The 17,331-nt window shown below is 42.9% G+C and overlaps 1 protein-coding gene across 6 annotated transcripts in view; it reads left to right on the top strand.

Annotated features, from left to right (window-relative positions):
• LOC306749317 (myosin-10) overlaps positions 1–17,331 on the top strand; it is a gene marked incomplete at its 5' end in the record, with an annotated part of 45,665 nt that overhangs the window by 17,836 nt on the left and 10,498 nt on the right. The window contains 13 exons of one of the 6 annotated variants that reach the window (XM_079232589.1): positions 3,518–3,545; positions 5,164–5,266; positions 8,930–9,058; positions 9,679–9,742; positions 10,167–10,265; positions 10,784–10,927; positions 11,057–11,152; positions 11,637–11,755; positions 11,998–12,150; positions 12,369–12,542; positions 12,629–12,802; positions 15,027–15,141; positions 16,048–16,110. In XM_079232589.1, the coding sequence (XP_079088715.1) occupies positions 3,518–3,545; positions 5,164–5,266; positions 8,930–9,058; positions 9,679–9,742; positions 10,167–10,265; positions 10,784–10,927; positions 11,057–11,152; positions 11,637–11,755; positions 11,998–12,150; positions 12,369–12,542; positions 12,629–12,802; positions 15,027–15,141; positions 16,048–16,110 (1,461 nt within the window). Of the gene's footprint in view, positions 1–3,517; positions 3,546–5,163; positions 5,267–6,166; positions 6,227–8,929; positions 9,059–9,678; positions 9,743–10,166; positions 10,266–10,783; positions 10,928–11,056; positions 11,153–11,636; positions 11,756–11,997; positions 12,151–12,368; positions 12,543–12,628; positions 12,803–15,026; positions 15,142–16,047; positions 16,111–17,331 lie in introns of all 6 variants that reach the window. The other 5 variants (XM_079232594.1, XM_079232590.1, XM_079232593.1 and 2 more) reach the window with 5 other exon arrangements.

Here is a 17,331-nt window from a genome sequence, read left to right as displayed (position 1 = left end):
TTTTGTCTCCAGTAAAGTTCCTGCTCTGTAGTGGTCTGCGTGATCTGGCTTCCCACCATTCAGGGGAGGAAAAGGGAAATGAGAGCAACAGAGAGAACGGGGAAACGCGAAGGGGGTACAGATTTAGTGAGGCAGTAATGAGCTACTGGAAGGGCACATTTCAGTTTGATTGGTCCACCTACGCCGATGCCAGCGTGGCCCCCTGGGTAAATATGACCCAGCAGTTAGTTGGCGTGGTGATCGAGGAAGCAGCAGCTGCCAAGAGGGCCGAGGTGGGAGCACGGATCAGATGGATACACACACTTACCCACTCAAACAGCACAAGAATAACAACACAGCAGGATGATACAAAGTATAATTCAAAATAAATGTTTAAACAAAACAAACTTGTCCGATTGCTCTACTTGAAGGGCCAGAAATGTGTTCAGCAGAAGAGGACTCATGCACAAAAGTTCCCTTTGGTTCTAGCAAGTGATGTCACGAGCCCTTAGTATCTACTTTATGCTGTGTGACTTTACAGAAGAATACAATCACAACGGCGATGGAAGATTGTCTATCGGAGAAAGAGCTGGGGGAGGTTTAGATTTGGAGGAATATAAGGTAAAATGAACAGTATGAAGAGGGCAAACTGATGTCTGACAGGTGGAGAATGAAGGGCGTGTGTGTGTGAGTGTGTGTACACACTCAGTCAAACACATCCCAATCTCACTTTCATACTATTCATCTGTCTGTAATTTACCGTACAAGGACTTTTGCCAATCTGCCATTTCATGTCAGTGATCAGATCAATCAATAGGGGTCAGTTGAGGTCATCTTATCTCCCACACTGACCAGAGATTTCTTCACAGTGACAGGTCGGCCCACACAGGGGTTTCTTAACGATATGTGAAAAGCTCATTTTTCCGAACCTTCCTCTTTGTTGTATTTTTTGCATTTAAAGCCATGTTATTAATTACTTCTCATGCTGACACAACTCCAAACAAATGATTGCTGCTGTTGGCAGAGAGACAGAGCATGTGCACCAGAGGATTGTTTTTGTTTGTTCAGGAAAGACTTATCGGTCACATGGTGTTTATTAAGGCACCAGAGCAACACATGAGGTAACGGTATGTGCATTTGGGCTGCCTGCAGTTATGGGCACTCGGAAGGTCCAGAGTGGCACTTTAAAGGAGAATTACAAAATCCCAATTTGTTACAGATTTCTTTTTTGTTCTCCATTTGTTGCAGTCAAGAGCTAATTTTAGAAGCATGAAGTCACACATGCAAACTGGTTCTCTCTGTGATGTTTAAAGATGAATTGATGTTGCCATGGGGCTGTTTCCTGAGTGTGCATTTGGTTTTCATACTCACGATCGATCGCACATTGCTGCGTGCCTCAGTCCAGTGAGGCTGGAGGTGTAAGCTCTTGCAAAAGGTTTATGTCGACGTGGCTGTGAAACACAGACAGGAAGAGTAATCAAACTTTGACCCGTGTTTCAAAGGCGGCCTCAGCCTCAAGGGAGTTAAAGAGAGCGGATCGTTCATCATTCCCGTTATTACAGTAACTGTCATCCAGCATAAGTGTGCAAACATTTGTTCTGTTTCTGCATATTTGTGTACGATTGGTGTCTGCATACATCATCTTCAAAAATAGACTCTCAGACTCCAGATGCACACACACACACACACACACACACACGTACAGCCAAACTCATTTGTCGCCAGCTTTTGTCACCTGAGCGAGGTTCACAAGTGCAGGAAACAAAAGGTAATTTCTTTGTTGAAAGATGACACCATGCAGCCTGTGAGAACTGACCCACATCAACAAGCTGAACAAGTTAATGGTTTATTGGAGGCAGACGTGTTATTCGGTGGCAAAGCCCACAGCCGAACGCTTCATCCCTGTCGAAAAGACCGCTTATATTATTCATGAGAGGTTCTAGGTAATCATGGTCAGGAGCTCAAAGAGGGCTTCATATGGGAACAAAAGAAAACATTTAACACCGACACAGTGTCATATCTAACACCACAATCTGCTCCCATTCCTCAGCAATGTGGTTGTGTCAGATGTGTGGGCATATGGTTGCGGCCCCTTTCCTTTTGGAATGTGGAGGTGTTTCCCAAATTTGTCTTTTTCAGGAAGCTTAAAATCATCTTATTTCCTGCAACAAGAATGTCCGAAAAGGTTGAAGAACAGCAGGAGGACACACACACACACACACACACACACACACACACACACACACACACACACACACACACACATACACACATACATAAAGTACAAAAAGTGTCACAAAGTATTTCTCTTAACTCTTTTGTTGCAGTGACACGATTTAAAAAAGGCCCTTCATTGAGTCACGAGGAAACCAAAATACCATCTCATCTCACAGAGCCTGTTTGCACATGATATTATATTATTATATTATATATTATATTATATTTGCTAATGTGTTTTCGTCTCTGGCCATGGAGCATGCTGCCCTAAGCCTTACGAGTGAGTGGGCTTCTCCTCCCTCAATCTCCTTCCTCCATTGATGGTTTACAGATAGAAACGGGCAAACACTATCTTCCAGGCTCACGGGCAAACTTAATAAATTATTTGTCCGTTTGTTTTTGTTTGATGGCTTGGGAAAAAGTGAACAGAATATCGTGAAATCAGGTTATTAAAATTTACATAATTTAAATGAATTTCCTGAACGAACATTTTTGAGTTTGTGTTTGGTTCCTTCAGTACATTGTGTCATGAGATGAACTGTGCTTGTTGACCTTTGGTCAAGTAGGCCCACGTTTTTAAAACCAGGGATACTTCTGTACTTGTAGAGCTCAACTAACTGAATTAAATTCAACTAGCTGAAAGTTATGGATAAATAAGCTATGGGGTTACGCCAGACAAAACACAGCTCTGCGGGACCTTAAAGTAAAAGCTTCCATATTCCCAGAGCACACTCATCCTCTCTAATTATGAAAGGCATATCTAGCAAACATCTACAACATTTACCAGTAGATATATTAAATTAGGACACGCTTTTATTGTGACAGTTTCTATAAGCTGGTAAACGGGTCAGTTCCCCTCGGAGTTCTGGTCTTTGTAGTTCTTTGTAGTGCACAGCAGGGCCTTCAAAGTTGAGAGGTCACACCCTTCAGTGGGCATAGCTAATCCTGTCATCTGGACTTCAGTCTGAATCCCTCTGTGTTGAAATGTGTTACAGCTTCGGTTCCTGGTCCGGGTGTCAGTTTATGGCCATAGCACAGCATGGCAGTCTGGCCGAGGAGGCTGAGGAATGAGCTGTTGGCTGTTAAATGCACTGTTAATGTCAGTTGTGTTTATCTAGGAGCAATCCTACTCAGCATACTGCAGCTCCTGTTTTATCCATGTTGATGCTTTGCCCTGCACCAAGAAAAATAACTGTCCGGGATGCATTATAGCCCAACATTTTGACCAAATGCAGCCTTTGGAATGATTCTAGTTTTAGTCTCTCCAGGGTGAGAGGATGGAAAGGATGCTGACTGTGTTTTTTCTGTTTTCTCTGAACAGATCGTGAGGACCAATCAATCCTTTGCACGTAAGTACCACAACTCTCAACTCTCTCTGCTATTAATTGTCCTGCTCTCCTCTCCTGAGGTAATTTCTCTGTTAGAACAGATGATCGGTTCACTAAGGGGCTGGAAAATGAAACTGTCTCAAGGCGACGATTATACAGCCGCACCTTAATGGGGTTATCTTCTACAAAGACAGGTACACTTCAATGAGAGCCCGTCTCAGGACCATCTCCTCTGAATTACGAGGTTTCCTGGTTGTTTCTCTCCCCCTGAGTCAGTTGGCCGGCTCCCATCGTCCTGCTGTTTTATTTAAAGACTGGCTTCAAATAGCTTCTTGCGGATGCTGGGTTGTGCAGCGGCTCTACCCAATACTAGGGGAGTTATGAGTGTGGTTTGGTGCCGTGCCTTCGTCGTCTTTGGCAGAGAGTAATTAAGTGCCACGCTCTTTCAATTTGGCTCGAGTCAACGCTGCAAATGAACGGGCGAGCGCTGTTGCATAATCTATCCTAAAGTCTGGTGACAGTGGAGCTATTTTAGCAGCGTTACCCTACTGTTTAATAGGTAGTGTGGTCAACCAGTTGGAAGTGTGTGAACGAAATTATTAGAACGGCAACAAAGAAGACCCAGTATTTGGTCAAATGGCCCCACTCAGCTAAATTTTGCTGAACAATCTGAAGACCACGCACAATAGTAGATCTAAAAGACAGAATGAGGACTTTGAAAGAACCAAACATGGAGCGTCCTATGAGACAGAAACCTGAATTGAGAAAACTGTTGACCCTCTGACGTATGAGAGTTGTGAGAGACCCTGTCACCTTCCATGTTCACATCTTTCCTATGAGAAAAAAAGGATATGTGAAGGTCAGCGGATGGTTATTTCTATGAGAAATATTCCGACTCTGTGAGCTTATGAAGACATCAAGCCAAACTGGGATGTGTAACTGACTTGACCTATATATGCTATGTCTGTATCCTGCGCTTTGAGGACTCGCCCATCTAGTGCGGCAGCTCAAACTGCAGTGGTCTAAGAGCTAATAGCCAGCTAGACTAAAGCCACCGGTATGAAGATAGATGTAGTGTTGCTGGCCTGGTTTCGAGGTTGGCCCCGTTTTGTTGGGCTCTGGGACCCGACTGCGGGAGCCGTGGACGGCTCTGCCTGAACAACAGCTATCATTAGAGACGGCCCAAAAGCAGAGCCTGGAAACTTTGGAGACTAGCCCAGCAAACCACAAGGCTCTCCAGTAAAACAAGCCGACAGACGAATGGATGGATTTAGAAAACAACAACACAGCCGGATGGCCGTCCGCTCTCAATACCTCTCTTCCATTTATCTTTGTTTATTCTAAGGTTTATCCATCGTAATGACTAGTTATTTTGGTGAGGGTTTTTTACGGTGGTTTGTCTGTCCCTTGCTAAATTGTGGGCAGTTTACACCGACTGCTGTGGCTGCGGTGCCTCACAACTAATCACCTGTTATTCATGATTGCTCAGAAATAGTGTTGTAATTAATTGTTAGAAGGGAAACTAAAGTGAAAGCAAAGTGTGTCTCTTCTTTTCTCACTCGTTCTTTATTCCCTCACACTCCTGCTGCCTCTGTCTGTCCATGTGTTTGCTCATGCGGTCTCTCCCCGTTGCTTTCAGAGGGGAATCAGGAGCCGGCAAGACTGAAAACACGAAGAAGGTCATCCAGTACCTGGCCCACGTTGCCTCCTCACACAAAGGACGCAAAGACCACAACATTCCTGTGAGAGCCCCACTGCCTACACCTCTCCTACTCTATCCTTGGCCAAGCATGGGCCTCCTCTCCTTTCCTTTCCTCTCCTCTCCTCTCCTCTCCTCTCCTCTCTTCTCCCCTCTTCTTCTCTCCTCTCCTCTCCTTTCCTCTCATCACCTCTCTTCTTCTCTACTCTCATCTCCTCTCTTCTCCCCTCTTCTTCTCCCCTCTTCTTCTCTCCTCTCCTCTTTTCTCCCCTCTTCTTCTCTCCTCTCCTTTTCTCTTCTCCCCTCTTCTTCTCTCCTCTCCTCTCATCTCTTCTCCCCCCCTCTTCTCTCCTCTCCTTTACTTTCCTCGCCTCACCTCTCTTCTCCCCTCTTCTTCTCTCCTTTACTTTTCTTTCCTCTCCTCCCCTCTCTTCTCCCCTCTTCTCCTCTCCCATATATCATATTTGAATTATCCTTGCTGACATCTCCTCACCTCTTAAACGGAAAGACCTTGTTGGTATTTGTGAAGTACCTCTGTGCATCATTATTGTAATTTAAAGGAAAACATTCTTATTCGCTTTTTAGCAGAGAGTTAATGCCAGACAATAGCAATCAGATCAATACCACTCTCATATCTGTAATTAATATAATTTTATTTTGTTTAGAATTAACGAAATGTGATCTTACTGTGTTCTGGTTTAAAATTGAAGCGCATAGCTTTGTGTTAATTATTCATCTGACAACAAGTTGTGTATTAATCCACAACTAACCTAATTGGTTTTAACGTAGCCTGACTGGTCACTCCTCCCGCTTTGTGTCATCCAATGTCATTCTGCGAGAGTGAACCCAGCGCTGGCCCAAGTGTGTTCTGTTTCCTGTGGCTTGTGTCTGACATGACGGCCTCAGGTTTTAACACTTGCATTTGTTTATCCATAACAAACAGCCCGAATCTCCCAAAGCATTCAAGCTCCAGGCAAGTGTTTCTCCCTCTTCTTTAAAACCAGTGTGTGGTCTGTTTTGGTGTTCGAGTGTGTATGTGCATGCCCCCTCTCTCTCTCTTAGTCTTGGCCACCTACATAATGATGTTGACAGACTAATCTCAGCTTCCGTCTTCATGAGGTCTTTGTTTGTGCTGGCTCCGTCTTTGAAGCCCCGCTGACTCTCCCATTAAACCAGCAGGCTCATAATACTAAAACACTTTGTTTTATCAGTTGCTTTGGGTTTATTAGGACAGTTGGAAATTGAGATGTTTTATTAGGAACACATGTCAGTCAAATTCAAAAGAATAGTCACACCAATTCATTGCACTGTTCACATTAAGTGAACAGGCTCTGTAGTCCAAACCAGCGCGAACCAAGACTGCAACGACTCTTTGTTATTTTTCCACATCGTCAACGGCAGCGCAATATAAATCCAAGCTGAAGTAGCGGCCCGAAGTTCAATCTTGTATTCATGGACTTCACTGTCAAGTCAAATGATGGATGCCGAAAGAACAACTTCCTGGGTCAATATAGCACGCACTCTTCAATCGACTGCATTTACCATCAACACTGATTGGACAACAACATGCATATAAAAGGTGGCACATTTTCATCGGTTCATCAGTCCTCTTTCTGGGATTTAGGATCCCAGATTTCTTGGGTTTAGAAGGAGCACACGAACTGTGAAATCAGACCACGGCCACAGTAATCATCTCTCCAATGTCTAACGCCGAGCTTCATCTTTTACATTTTAGTGAAGGGAATATAATATACATTATATGGGAAATGAAAATATCAATAACGAAACTTGATGGCAGTTGACCAAACCTTTCAATTCTTCATGCATGTTTTCCATTGGTGATGCATGTGTTTAGTTTGAACAGCATTCCAGTTAATGATTCATTGGCGTTTTTGTATAGCCTTGGCTGTGATAATATTATTCCAATAACCAACACTGTCCTTCAATCCACATGGGGCTTTTTCTGCCTGGACAATAACGAAACACAGGGGGTATTTCTTTGTGGATGTGTTCTCTACAAAACTTGATATTTTCTGGCTCACCTATTCTCAGCGAAATGTATCTGGTAGCTATTTTTCCTTTCGCCCCTAAACCAATACCTGATGTTCCTGCGTCCTCTCTAAATCTAATAACTTTAGAGGCAGTCTTAGCTGCGACCTATAACCTGCAGCTCTGAGCGCACACAATCCGGGTGAATGCTAGTTTAATGTGCTGTGTTTCAGTAGCTTTAACTCGGGGCCAGAGTACACCATCCTCACTGACCTTAATGCTGCTTTCCTTCTGCGTTGCATTACGGCTTCCTCTGAGCAGAGGCCAGAGGAATGTAGAACCATAAGGTGGAGGAGAGAGGTCTGGAAGGGGGGGTGAAGTAGTGGAGAGGAGGTAAAGCTGAGTCGGGGGCGACCGGACTTTCATATTTCTCTCAGTGAGGAAGACAAACGGCCTTTTTATTCTGTGTTGTTTTATGTCATTCACAGCCTGAACGATTCAGGAAAAGAATGAGGAGGAGGATAGTTACTCCTTACTCTGGTATCAACACATTCAGACAGACAGAGGAGTCTGCACATATATGTCAAAATGTTGGATATTGTTGACATCCGGCCCGAGAGATTAAACTTTGTATGTAGACTTCGAGCAGAGTAGATTCTTGTCAGTCAGAAAGCTTTTGTTCTGAACCCGGACACAAGAGCACAAGTTGTCAACACAAAATAATTATGTTGTTTTTCAGTTATGACATTCACATGTTTCCTTGTTGGAGCAGGACCTTTTGTCCGTGACCTTTTGGGCATGATGAAAGTCATATGATCACATTGAGGTCATTCTCTTTAGGGGATGTCGATGTGCCCTTGGGCAAAACCTCAAATTGTGCCCGTAAGATGGGGCCTGCAGTGTGATTGGGTGACTTTCAGTGGTCATAGGACTCAAAAAGCCAAGTCCATTTACCATCTCTCCGTACTCTATCTCTGCTGCAGGACAAACGATTCACTGTAGTCCAGTGTTTCTTTCAGTGGCCGTTCTAGCTGGCCTACAACATCAGCCATCCCCTCTGTTCCCCTGCGTAGTTGGAGTCCTGTGGAGCATCCTGGAGCAGTTAGAGCTCTGATGGACTGTGGGGGATATTTCTGTACTGCCGCTGCACTGGAGGGGGGATATTGCATCATGTCTAGGGCATGTTGAGGTTTTTGGGGCTGTAGGGAATGTCCCGACCACCTATCTATCCAGGTTTTGAGATTTGGGAGGAAGCCTTCTCCACCGCCATGGCGGTAGTCTTTGTGTATTTATAGGGTATATCATCATAACCATAGGAATGTGCAGACCGGACGAAGGCTCTCGCTAATCAACCCAAACTAACCGCAGCTTTCGAGCATATGTGGAAACACGCTCGCTGTGTTGCCCTTGTGGTTTTACGAGTTCCGTCAAGCTGTTTGGTAATCTTGGCCGACTCAACATGTCGAGTCCCTCTGACAAAAATCACACTGTACTGCAGTTGACTAAAGTATAGCCAACAGAGCCCTGATCAATTGCTGACTCTAAAAGATTGGTTGAGCATATTAACATGGCTACATTCATTTTTCTCTTGCTGCTCTTTTTCGAAAGATGGATTTGAGCCTTTTTTTGGCAGAAACAGGAAAACAAGATTAACAGTGATGAAATAAATTACGAAAAGATTAATACCGTGGTGCCAGACATAATAAATGTTTGACAGCTACTTTGCTTCTTACCTCTCTGTCTTTCTCCGCAGGGCGAGTTGGAACGCCAGCTCTTGCAAGCCAACCCCATCCTTGAATCTTTTGGCAATGCCAAGACGGTGAAAAATGACAACTCATCGCGCTTCGTGAGTTCACCGTTCCTGTTGAAGTGATCATTTGTTTGACATTGCGACCAAATGTACTGTTTCTGAAGGGAAACAGACAATGTGGAGCGAACATAAATCTGTCAGTGCGGATGCCTGAACAGATATCTACAACGCTTCATGTCATTTTGCAAATATTTCTTTTAGGGGTTTTTATTTTAAATGTATAACTTTAAGGTAATTGATGAAAACTGTAAAAAAAATAAGAATTGTTCAACAGTATTGTTTTTTTTAATACGTCCCTGATCCTCTAATACCATAGTTTCCATAGAAAAAACTATTTAAAAATTGACTGATGCTGCACTTTTAGTATGTTGTTATTGTCACTCTCACTCTTACATCCACACATTCACTGTCAGGAAACCACAGAAATGCCTGAAATTATGTCTGACCTGTTACCCGGCTCTTCTTAATATAGGCTGTTTGTTCTCCACAGTGTCTCGGTTGTCTGCGTGAATCCACAAAATGATATTTACAAATGCAACGTGCTGAAAGGGAGATGAAATATATGACAGAATCTCTAACTTTTTTGTATTGCCCTGTGAAGTTTTAGCAAGTTGAACAACGGGTTTTAACACAAACATGCATCTTGTCTTCTGCAGGGGAAGTTCATCAGAGTCAACTTTGACGTCACAGGCTACATTGTCGGGGCCAATATTGAAACTTGTATCCTCATTGGTGAAAGGTCAGAGGATTGTTTTAAGCACGACGAGTGGAGCTGAAAGACGGGGTACACATGGAGTTTAGAGAGCAGACGTAGCTAGAGGGCACTGGGCTCAATAGAAACCACATTTTTGATTGTTACTCATCAGTATTATTTGTTTATTCATGCCTGGGGAGGAAAATAATAGATCCTTTGGGTAATATTTCTTTATTTAAGTACAGGTGACACCTGCACATGGAATACATATTTGATTAACTTTTGATTCTTCTAAGATCTTGCTTTTTGACCTGTTGCTCCGCATGAGCAGGAATTCTGCAACAATGTGGTAATCTTTTCTAACATCTACTACTACAACAACAGGGACAGTATCAGTTTCCTGTTGTTTTATGCTGTCGTTTCTTGGCCAGTCCTTAACTTTGCTCTCAGACCTCCTGGAGAAGTCGAGAGCCATCAGACAGGCCAAAGATGAGAGGACCTTCCACATTTTCTACCGGCTGCTGGCAGGGGCTGGAGAGCACCTCCGAAGTGAGTGCAGAGTGTGGAGCTCTCCGGATAAACAAAAGCACCAGGGCAATGACAACAAGGTTTCATGTTTGTGCCTCAGGCGAGAAAGAGAGCTAAAGGAAGCTGGTTCGAATTAGCACCGGCCAAATAATATATTTCCCTTGTTAACTTGTAATTTAGCTTGTTAGTGCATTGTTTCATGGTGATGCAGAGCGTGTTTAGATAGCATGTTTGTCTTGTGAACTCCACCTTTGAGTCTAGACCGAATTGTCTGTTTTGAGCATGGAGTATTTTTACTCCATACTCCACGATTTAAATGACTTGTAAATCAACATGCATCATGGTAGATAAGATATGATGTGTGGCAGTTATGTGTTTGGCAGGGGGCAAAGACACTTTGTTATCCAATACTCTCTTTTATATCAAATACACTCTTATCCAATACACTCTACAAAGATAAAGTATCCTAATTCAACAGCATGAACAAGAGGCTACTGATGAAATAACTTAACAATCATCTTTTTCCTTTCCTTTTGCAGCGGACCTGCTCCTCGAAGGCTTTAGCAACTATCGGTTCTTGTCCAATGGTAACGTTACCATCCCTGGCCAGCAGGACAAGGATAATTTCCAGGAGACTCTGGATGCCATGCACATCATGAGCTTCTCCCATGACGAGATTGTCTGTGAGTAGACCTTTCCAGATGTGCCCTGAAACGCTTTATATAATTTAAATCGTTTGCTTCCTCTCATACTGTTCCATTACCTAATGTCCCCCTCTGGGGATCACTGAGATGTTATCTTGTTGTCGCCAGGCATGTTGAAGGTGGTCTCTGCAGTGCTGCAGTTTGGGAACATTATCTTTAAGAAAGAGAGAAACACGGATCAGGCCTCCATGCCCGAGAACACAGGTAAACATCCAACATCCAGTCAAAGTAAAATGCAGACACACACACACACACACACACACACACACACACACACACACACACACACGCGCGCTTCCTCACTCGTGTTAGTCATGATTCACATATACAGAAAATGAGATGACTGTCTGTTTTCCACCACCTGTTGGAGGCAGAAGAGCCACAATCATTTCCACATATACATACATACATATGCACATTCACTGTGAGCACATACTGTATTAGGAGCATGATTACACTAAAGTTAGAGTGTTTGACTCCTTATATTGGAATGTTTGGATTAACACCTGGCCAGGATTGTTAAAACAGAGCTCGGCCCTTGTTGTTTTTAGAATACTTTTTTTTTTTTTTTTGTTGAACCTAACACCAAACTTAAATCAGATTCTGAATATAGTAAAAAATAATAAAAAAAATCTGAAATTTATATCGAGCAATATGTGACATGCCTCCTGCTTCCTTACACTCCCAGTGGCGCAGAAGCTATGTCACCTGCTTGGGATGAATGTTATGGAGTTCACCAGAGCGATCCTCACCCCGAGGATCAAAGTGGGACGAGACTACGTCCAGAAGGCACAGACCAAAGAACAGGCAAGACGCCATTTAACTCCGTCAATGAGAATTATGTTTCTGATAAACGTGTATTCATATCTTTGCTATGATATCTCTCTGTTTGTAGTGCACCTCACTTTTGCACATGATAAATAATCAACACTGAAACTGTAACAGCAACACAAAGTTTATATTTGTGTAGTTGCACTCAGTACAGTGGGCTAAGTATTATTTAGGGTCTTAAGTCTTTCGTGGTGACTCAACCTGGTTGTTTCCTTCAGGCTGACTTTGCCGTTGAGGCCCTGGCCAAGGCAACGTACGAGCGGCTGTTCCGCTGGCTGGTCCACCGCATCAACAAGGCCCTGGACAGGACCAAACGCCAGGGGGCATCCTTCATCGGCATCCTGGATATTGCTGGCTTTGAAATCTTTGAGGTGCTGATTGTGGAGTTTTTAATACTAACACAACTCAAACTACCTTCTGGATGTTGATGTTTTGTTTCTTTAACTGTAGATTAAAACTGAATCCAGTGATCAAGGTTATCTGATCATTTGGATTTTTCCTTAGTTTCTCTGCAGAAAAACAGATTCAGAAAATCATCAACAAGAAAACATGTCACCACTAACAACGTCTTCTTCGCGCTTCCTTTCAGCTGAACTCATTTGAGCAGCTGTGCATCAACTACACTAACGAGAAGCTGCAGCAGCTCTTCAACCACACCATGTTCATCCTGGAGCAGGAGGAGTACCAGAGGGAGGGCATCGAGTGGAGCTTCATCGACTTCGGCCTGGACCTGCAGCCCTGCATCGACCTCATTGAGAGGCCGGTCAGTGAACCCCATCTGTGTGAGTGACTGTCTGTGTGTCTGCCTATGAATGCGTGTGTTGAATGATTTCTTTTTCTTCTTCTCAGACTAACCCCCCTGGTATCCTCGCTCTGCTGGATGAGGAGTGCTGGTTTCCCAAGGCAACCGACAAGACCTTTATAGACAAGGTGCAGCAGGAGCAGGGCACGCACACCAAGTTTCAGAAGCCGCGACAGCTCAAGGACAAAGCCGACTTCTGCGTCCTCCACTACGCAGGAAAGGTGTGTATTTCAGGCCCATTGAGGTGCGTTGCATTCTGTCTGCGCTCTTGGGAATGGTAGCTTGTTGGACTTTGTTACTACTCTCTTAACAAAAAGGCCTCTCTATCGCCTCAGATCATCCAAGTCTTTTCCTTATGCAACAACTCTGTTGCTGGCCTGTTTTGAAGCCTTTCTCGGAGGCACAGATTTAGCTCCCTTGAAGGCGCTGTGAAGCAGGTCATTGCTTGGAAACAATAGCCCGGTTGTCGTGCTTCTGCTGTAGGAAACTCACATCTGGTTCTCATTGGTGTGCGATTGAGTCTTGGGTGCCTGGTGGTTACATAACGTGACGCTTTCTTCAACTTTCACCTCTGTGTGTTGGTCTGCCATCTGTAAAGAGAAAACGATACCCCGCTACATTCCAGAGAGGAACGCTTGTCAGTCGCAGCATGAAAGCTGAGATCATCCCCGGAGTGGTGGTTTAATTAGGTCTACCTGTTTCTTCTTCCTGTCGTGCGCATGTGTGTGTGCATATGAACACAGTGGAGAGCATCAGTCAGTCCTGGACCTGAGCCGTGCCATGACAAACAGGTGAACATCTCAGATTCAGCCCAATGTCAAGCATCCAGTATTCAATACTGAAGCCAGCATTAAATTTGAACTTCGTCAAATAAACCTTGCATGACATGAAAATAAGTGCAAACACAGTGAGTTTGCTTTTCCCGGATTCGGATGAAACCCATATGGAATTCTTACATTCCTCGTCTCGGATTGCCGACCGTGTCAATTATTTCTTATTATGTTCTGCTCTCTTCGTAGTACATTAGACGTTTAAAGGAACACATCCAAGTAAAAGTCATCATCATGTTACTGAGACCAATCCTGTCAACACTCTCTGGTCCAGTCAGACCAGACTGTGCTGTCAGTCAAATATATAATGTGAAAATAATATAAATTCTTTATTTTAACCTAAGTGCAATTTTATATTAAGTTGCGGTATAACCCAACAATGATTCTTGTTATTTCAGTGGTGTGTATCACTTATTTCCTGAACTTTCGACCACGCGTATCTATTATTGTCCCACGTAGCACACACAGCACATCTGGTACTGCCCGTGGTGTTTAGAAACAAACCAGACCTTTAACACATTTTTTTCTTTTACACTATTAACGCTGCGGTGTAACAGTAATGAAGGGGAAGAAGTGGATGACATGTATCAAAGTCCCTTTCCTGAGATCCACTCATACAAACAACTTCTTCACACTTCAACTTCACCCTATAGATTCATTACGATGTTTATATAAAACTTATTGCATTATGTTGCTATTCTAACTCATTTTACCCCAAAAAAACTCACAAAATGCCCTTAAAGCACTATCAAAAAATTACTTGTGTACTTTTACTTGAGGAAAACTTTGTAGAACTAAATTTACTTGACAGAGACATGTTACTGGTTATGTTGAAGATTCAGAATTGACTCACAAAATATGAAGTATAATTATTCATTAAACTATCCTCATCATATATTGAAAGCTTCATCTTGAATAGGCATCAAGTACATTTAAGTACATTGTGCTGAAAATGTCTCTCTTTCACTCCTCACTTAGTAAACATTCAAATGTAAGACTTTTACTGCGCGGTATTATTTGATATACTATTAATAGGTAATAGTTGTACTTAAGAAACCTTTCCCAGTTGGAGAACGGCTGAAAAGTAAAGCCAGGCCGAGAATGAATGGAGCCCTTAAATCACTGAAACACACACTCTGGTCGAGGTTACTCGTGGCAGAAGCCGCAGTGAAATGCACTAATTTCCAAAAAGGGTTAGGGTATAAAGTAGAGCGTGGATTTAGTAAGAGGAGGTATTTCTCAGACAAAAAAAACGTACACAATTTTGAGTGGCAATGGCAGAGTAGCGCTGGATTTGTAGGCGTCCTCCTAGCGGCCCTTGGCTCTGGGGAAGTGAGGAACAGTTTGGTTTATATGGATTATATCCAGGATCCAGCAGAAAGTGACCTGCTGAGCAGCCGTCTTGCTCGTTATTCAAACGTGTCACGTGCTGCAATTGCGCCAAAATTGACAATGCACTCCGAGGCGTCCTCAGCAATACATCCACCAGGTGTAAAGTAGATTGGAGCCTTATGGTCAGATGAAAATACTTGATTCCTTGGTGCTCAGCCTGTACGCGTTGGAGCTTTGCAATGGAAACACAGCAGAACATTGTGTTGTGTCTGTGTTTCTCTAGGTGGACTATAAAGCTGATGAATGGCTCATGAAGAACATGGATCCCCTGAATGACAACGTGGCCACGCTGCTGCACCAGTCCACTGACAAGTTTGTGGCTGAGCTCTGGAAAGACGGTGAGTCTCTGAACATGGATGTTGGTGTAAAAGCATTGAGCTTTGAGAGAAATGTCTCAACAGCTTTATAATAGATTGTCACCACGTTTGGCTGAGATGTTCATGTTCCCTGCAGTAGGAGCTGTAATCATTTTGGTGATGCTTAACTTTTCATCATTAAGGCAAAATGTAAATTTGTCTAATTCTCTAGTTTATGACAAAATTATCCTGCAGACCTAACGGCATTACCACCAGCCTCATCTGCAGGTTGTGTTTAGTGCTAATTACGAAATGTGACCATTGAAACACATTAAAGTAAGATGCTGAACATGAGAAACATACCTGTTAAACGTCAGCATGTTAACATTTGAGCATGTTGGTATGCTGTTAGCAGTTAGCTGAGACACAGTTGTGCCTAAATACAGCCCTACAGAGCCACTAGCATGGCTGTAGACTCTACAAAGCACACTAGAAACAACTGACTATTTAATGAAATATCTTTCAGCAGTGTGCTTGATGGTTCCTCTAATATGGGATGAGTTGTGCCAGCAAAAACATGAAGTGTAACGACATTCATCTCTCAGAGCTGAATGGCGGATGTATTGGTAATCCGTTTTTTTTCTCCCCCATTGAGTCCCAGACAGGTTAAATGGAAAGCACAGTGGTTATATAACACTTTCTGTACTAATCTTTCTCCTGATAAATGTTCAGCTAACCCAACACTGGCTTTGATAATATCCTTGTTCTGTATTGTTACAGTGCATGAACTGACATGTACTCTTCAGTCCTCTTTTTAAGCTAATTAATGCTTCTGGAAGGTTATATGTTTGTGGGTGTCTGAATGATGGGTGCATGTGCTTTCCTGACCACTTTATTCCTCTCTCACTCTCCTGTCTTCTTTCTGTGTCCGTGTCTCTGTTGCTGTAGACATTCAGACGTTTCAGAGAGCCTCTTTCTATGACAATGTGTCTGGGCTCCATGAAGCTCCAGGTGAACGATAGTAACGTTTAACCCGGTGTCCCGCTGGCTTCTCCTCATCCTCTGTGCTGGAGGGAGCATTGTTCCCTGTCCTGTCCTGGCTGCACTCTGCACCCCTCAAAAAGATTCCCCTCTGGCTTTGCATGGCAAAAAAAAAAAAAGACATTTCATTCTTTCATGAGTGCTGGTGGCTAACTGTCACTCTAAATAAAAGAATAAAGCTATTGTTTGAATGATAAGCCAGGCAAAGCCTTCCGTTTTGTACTAGAGCAACAACAAAAAACAACCCTATAAAACAATTTGGAGGAAACTTTAGAATTTAAAATCTGCCTGGGCAGATGGATTTTTAAACTTTTTTTAGGCCAACTAAAGGGGGTACAGTAAGGAAACTGGACTGGTTATACAAAAACGCTTAGAGAAGACGTCACCACACCTACAAAATAAAGGAAAAATATCCACTAAATAGATGTTTAGTCTATGCAAAGCTGCCGTCAATTGCAGTCCACCCATACACTGATACATTATATAGTTATATTAAAAGATCTTTTCAACAGGCTTAACCCAGAACATGTGCGTCAAAGCCTACAGCAGATGGAAAGAGATAGCAGTGTCCAAATTCATTTTGAGGAAGAAAAAGAAGAGGTGGTTCCAGAATTGATTTAGACTCATGCTTACTTAGTGCTGGTATTTATACGCACTGAGAGAATGGAATATCTGAGGAACCTGCAGGCCAGATATCTGGTCCAGCTCATCAATCCTTTTTATTAACAGACAAGCCACTGCAGTTGTAGGTTTGTCAGTTCAAATCTTAATGGGGTCGTGTCCTTGATTCAAGCACATGTTGCCTGGTTAATGAGAAATGTAAGAATAATTATTTTGTTTACTTGTTTGCTTAATTATTTGTTACATTACGATAGTACACAGCTTTAAAATTCTCTAGGATGTTATTGGCTTTGATTTATTTGTACATAATAAGGAAACTAAGAAAACAAGTCAATATAATAATCATGCTAAATGCTGTGATTTAATAGTTATATCCAGGGGTTGATGTAAAATAGTTTTATAGCTTCCCTGTTTATGTAATATTCTAGTGTATGTTACATATTGAGGGGTTAGCAGAGAGAAACAAGCTGATGTTATGTCGCCTATAGATTAAAAGCAGCTGATGGTCTCATCATTGTCTGTCTTCATGCTTTATCACAACATAAGAAAAGAGCAAATCCTGCTCAGTTG

The sequence above is a fragment of the Taurulus bubalis genome (assembly GCF_910589615.1).
Source record: "Taurulus bubalis genome assembly, chromosome: 17".
NCBI lineage: Eukaryota > Metazoa > Chordata > Actinopteri > Perciformes > Cottidae > Taurulus > Taurulus bubalis.
Note: the sequence above shows the minus strand (reverse complement) of the source record. Positions and strands in the feature narration are given on the sequence as shown.